This window comes from Gossypium hirsutum, chromosome D02 (assembly GCF_007990345.1).
Source record: "Gossypium hirsutum isolate 1008001.06 chromosome D02, Gossypium_hirsutum_v2.1, whole genome shotgun sequence".
In the NCBI taxonomy this organism is placed as follows: Eukaryota; Viridiplantae; Streptophyta; class Magnoliopsida; order Malvales; family Malvaceae; genus Gossypium; species Gossypium hirsutum.
In genome coordinates, this window is record NC_053438.1 from 14727681 (window position 1) to 14732287 (window position 4607).

The 4607-nt window shown below is 33.1% G+C and overlaps 1 protein-coding gene across 1 annotated transcript; it reads right to left on the minus strand.

Annotated features, from left to right (window-relative positions):
* Positions 1-821: 821 nt before the first annotated feature.
* LOC107908330 (transcription factor bHLH94) lies at positions 822-2729 on the minus strand. Its single transcript, XM_016835526.2, has 3 exons — positions 1931-2729; positions 1438-1842; positions 822-1337 (listed from the first exon to the last, which is right to left on the minus strand). Exons 1-3 carry the CDS (start codon positions 2411-2413, stop codon positions 1245-1247), a joined length of 981 nt encoding a protein of 326 aa, XP_016691015.2. The 5' UTR covers positions 2414-2729; the 3' UTR covers positions 822-1244.
* Between the last annotated feature and the right edge of the window lie 1878 nt (positions 2730-4607).

Consider the following 4607-nt stretch of genomic DNA (forward strand, 5'->3'; position numbering starts at 1 on the left):
GTGTTTGTAAATATGCCTTCCTCTTTAATTTAATCCCATTTTTCAGCTTAATATTTTTATTAAAATATTTAAAAATATTGTCAATGAAACTTGACAATATTGGTAACGACCTAAGTTTGAGATCTTAAGCCTCTACATTTGAGTCTCATCATGCACACGTATTATGTGTGGATTCTCTCTTATATTATTCTCGGTTTAAGTTTCATTATATGTACACCTTGTTGAGATATTCAATTATTGATTCATTGTGCTTTATATTACGTTGATTTTTAATTCTCGTTGATTGTATTTGTAATTGTACTCGTAAACTCATTAAAAAAATGTGAAATTTTGCCATTAATCCATGTACTTTGCATAAGTTGTGGATTTAGTCATTATACTTTGATTTGATTAATTTTGGTCATTATACTTTTCGAATTGAATAATTTTAGTTTTTGTAATTTTCAAAAGTTGAAATTTCAACCTTACCCAAGTGGTAGCAGTTAAACCAATTTGATTAAATTATGCTATTCTTTAATTGGATCATTCTTCGTTCTTGTAATTTCTAATTTTCGAAATTTTAGTATTGATGAGAATGAGAATTTACTTTTTCTGTAAAATACAAAGAATATATCCATTACTTTAGCCTAATAAAAGAACTTTTAAAAAAAATCTTCTAAAAGATTAACTGTTTTGAATAGATTAAGGTAGATATGCTGAATAGTTAACGAGAGGTGTGACAGCCACAAATAATTAAAAGTTTGAAAAGCTAGTTAAATTCAGAAAGTAGATTGAAGAGGAGGATGGTGAAATTGCAACGGGCAACCTACACATGAAATTATTGTTTTATTCTTTCTGTTTTTTCCAGGAAAAAGCAGTACTATGTTTAACACTTAACAGTGGTGATTCCAGGGACTCCCTAACATTACTACATGCTACTTACAACTGTAAAACAAGCATATTTTTAATTCTATGCATGGCTATAACCCTTTCATTATTTGTACCAAAAACATAGTTATCATGTCGCAACCCGGAAGATCTGGAAATACCCCTGTTTTTAGTGTCTTATTTGATCATCTAGTTTTAAGGAAGACGCTATTGTAACATGCAATTTCTTCTCTTAATTAGGGGGAAAAAAAACCCACTGTAAATACTACATTGTATGTCTCCAAATTACAGGAAGTATTTGGAAGTTGCAAGAAACTTGATAGCAAAGGACTATGGAATCCCTTAGATTCAGGCATTTTTGGAGCCACAAAATTTAGCTAAAAACCATTTTCTTCTTGGATTCTTCCTAGCATTTGGTTAACAGCAGCCGCAATTTCATCCACAGTGCTCAAATGGCATCCTTCCTCTACCTGTCATGGTTTTCATCCATTGATTTTTGTTTAAAAAAAGGGTATATCTTCGACTGAAAGATGAAAAAGGGTTACATAAATTGGGTTGTTTTGTTCTAACCTTGACACTAATTGAATAAAGAGCCATTTCATTCATGGCTGTGACATTGAGGTGTTGAACGACGAGCCTTAGGCCTTGTAAACCAGCAACCAGTTTTAAGAGCTGCCTGGGTTGTTTCTTGGAGAGTATCTTAAGGTTTGCATGGCTCTCCACCATAGTCACTTCTATGTCCGCCACGCTTTCGGACGTCACGGCGGCCGCAGCCACGGGCTGTTGTTGATTACTGTTGCACTGAGTTGCTCGTGTTGAGAACTGTGGAAAGGTGAAAAACTCAGCAAAGGGTGAAGAATAAGCATCATGCTGCGGTTGTTGAGTGGTTCGCTTATGAGCTTCCATGGACTGCAACAGCTGCTCTAATTCCTTAACAAAATCAATGGCTCCGCCAATTATCGACGCTTGATCGCCCTGAAAGTGTTACTTTTATCAGTCTACAATTCTTCTTAAACATGATTAATTAAAGCGTTTGTAAAAGAGAGATTTAATTTAAACTAACCCTTTGAACATATGAAGGTGGCATCAAGGATCTGAGTGCAGCGAGGTACTGGTTCATTTGTTTCCGGCGATTACGTTCAACGGCAATATGAGTCATTCTCTGATTCTCTAGCTCTTCTTTGTTCTTGCTGCTCCTTGTTCGTCGACGTTTTCGCCTACTGTTGGTGGTCGTCGTTGTTGGTGCCGGAGTTTCCATTAATGGAGGGAATCTTATGGGGCCGGGGAGAGATTGATCAACGGTGCAAGTTTCAGGTGAAGAATAAGGATCCCATTGATCCTTGGTGTGTTGCATGGTTGAGTTAGTGGATGAAGAGTCCCAATTTGCATGGAGATCATGATGATTGGGTTGCTGCAGAATCCCCAGAAGAGCTTTATCTTCATTCTGTAAACAAAAGTCAAAGCCAACTCCGCCGCCCACGGTGGAGAAATCGTCGAAAACATAAGGAAAGGGGTCTTGAGGGTAAACTACAGCCTCTAACGCCATTATCAAAAGCCCAAATCCTAATTGCTGTCGGAGGAAGGGGAGAGAAATAATGAAATATGAACTTTCAGTAAATGGGAAATGGAATAAAAGTTGAAAAGAGGGGAACAAACTCCCCCTTTATCATAGGCATCTGCCATGAAACAAAGAAAGTTGATGGACTTTTTAAAAGATGTCTAATCCTAAGAAAATTAATTAAAAAAAAAAAAAACAAAAGCTACATCATGGTGCACGTGAGATTACATTGAAGACCAGTCGCTGCCACACAGAAAGATTCTCTCTATGCCACACTCCCCGAATTAGAGACACTAATACTTTTTCAGGATTGTCTTCCAAACCCCAAGTATAATCTATAATTAATCTTGTCTCTATTGAGATAATGTTACTCTTCAATTGAGTGTCCTTCATTCTACATTATATTTGTCAACATGAGGCGTACTAGCTTAGTAAAATACAAATTTATGGTTGAAATTGTTGCTACAGTTTCAACTACGAAATTAAAAGTGTATAAATATAAAGATGAACATCGAATTTGTTTATGTAGTTCAACATCAGTTTATGTTTGTTGGGTTTTGCATAAAACAATGATTCACTATCTTTCTTATAGTTAAACCAATGATTTAAATCTTAGTACTGATTTAACACTAACCAATTTAGCGACATTGCGGTTATACAAAGACTAAACCATTCTTTCATTAAGCTTCTCCCTCAAAAAGTTAATTTTTCAATCCAAGAGACTCTCATGATTGCTTATAAAGACAATGCACACATAAAGCGTTCTAACTTGAATAAATTTGTGCTCTCTCTATCTTTCAGTTACTCTTTAATCTAGACCAAAGTTAAGTTTATATATTACTTAAGTTTTGCTTATATAAGAGCCACAGTCTAATCACTTTTATATAAAGTAAGGTTAAAAAAATAGTATAGGATAATAATTTCATAAGAATCTCAGTGTAATTCAATGTATTCAATTATAGAAAGTGACTTGTTCCGCAAGTAACCAAACTTGACCCACAAGTAATCAATATTCAAGTCTTCAAATTTAACTCAATTGATTTCATGTTTTGAGCTCTAACTCGTCCAAATATCTTCAAAATGGATAACTCAATACTTTTGTTCTAATATTTGCTAACTCTGAAAATAGACAAGCACGACAATGAAACAATGCCTGAAGTTGTGGCCATTGTTTCAGCCATTGAAACAATCACAACATTTTTCCTTGCCTTCAAATATGTCAACAATAACAAATATTATTTTGAGGGTGTTTATATTTTTAAAAATAAATTTAAGAAAAAAAACATGCATATAAATGAGAATCTTAATATTACCATTTCAACCAAAGTCACATTTAGTTTTTATATTTATCTTATTTTTATAAAATTGTTACTTAAATATTTTCACTCACATCGTGGATGTGTTGTAATCTAATTTATATTAAACTTGTCAGTGCATTGTGCTGATATTGTGGAGACATTAATACTCTTGAGTCATGAAACATATCTTTAATGTTTTAATTAATGTATGAATGGGGTGAAATTGATTAAATTCAATTTTCAAGTTTGGATAATTAACTTATGGTGCATTTTTGGATAGGATTTAAACATTTTTAAGTCAAGATATATTCTAAGCGATGGTAGAACTATTTCTTAATTTCGAAATATATTTAAACTTAATTTAGAGTTCGAAAACTCAAATTATGATTATTTTAGTGAAGATTCATTCGAATTTTATCCTCAGATTAGGAAAAGGAAATTTAGTAATTCCTCTCATAGTTTTACATATAGAAACACAGAAAGAACAAGTTGTTAAAATTCCTATTTTACGATACGGATATCGAGTAAAAACAATTTTCCTACCGTCCAAACAAAAGAGAGGTCTCTAAGAAGATGTGACCAAAGTTTCATTAGGCAATAATGTGGTCGGAAATTTGAGAAAGATTTAGGGGGAAAAAGAAAAGAAAAAAGGTGATGATAAGCCACAGAAGATTCTTATGATGAAGATCTATAAAGAAAAAGAGAAAGAAGCTTAGCTTTATTCAGGTGTGTACAGACGATTCCATGTGACCATGCATGGATACATATAATAATCATTCTCATAATTCATCTATTTTTTCTGTATAATGTCTAATATTACTTTGTCTTTCCCGATGTTTTCTTTATTATTACTTTATCTCATTCTTTTAAAAACTCTTTTATTT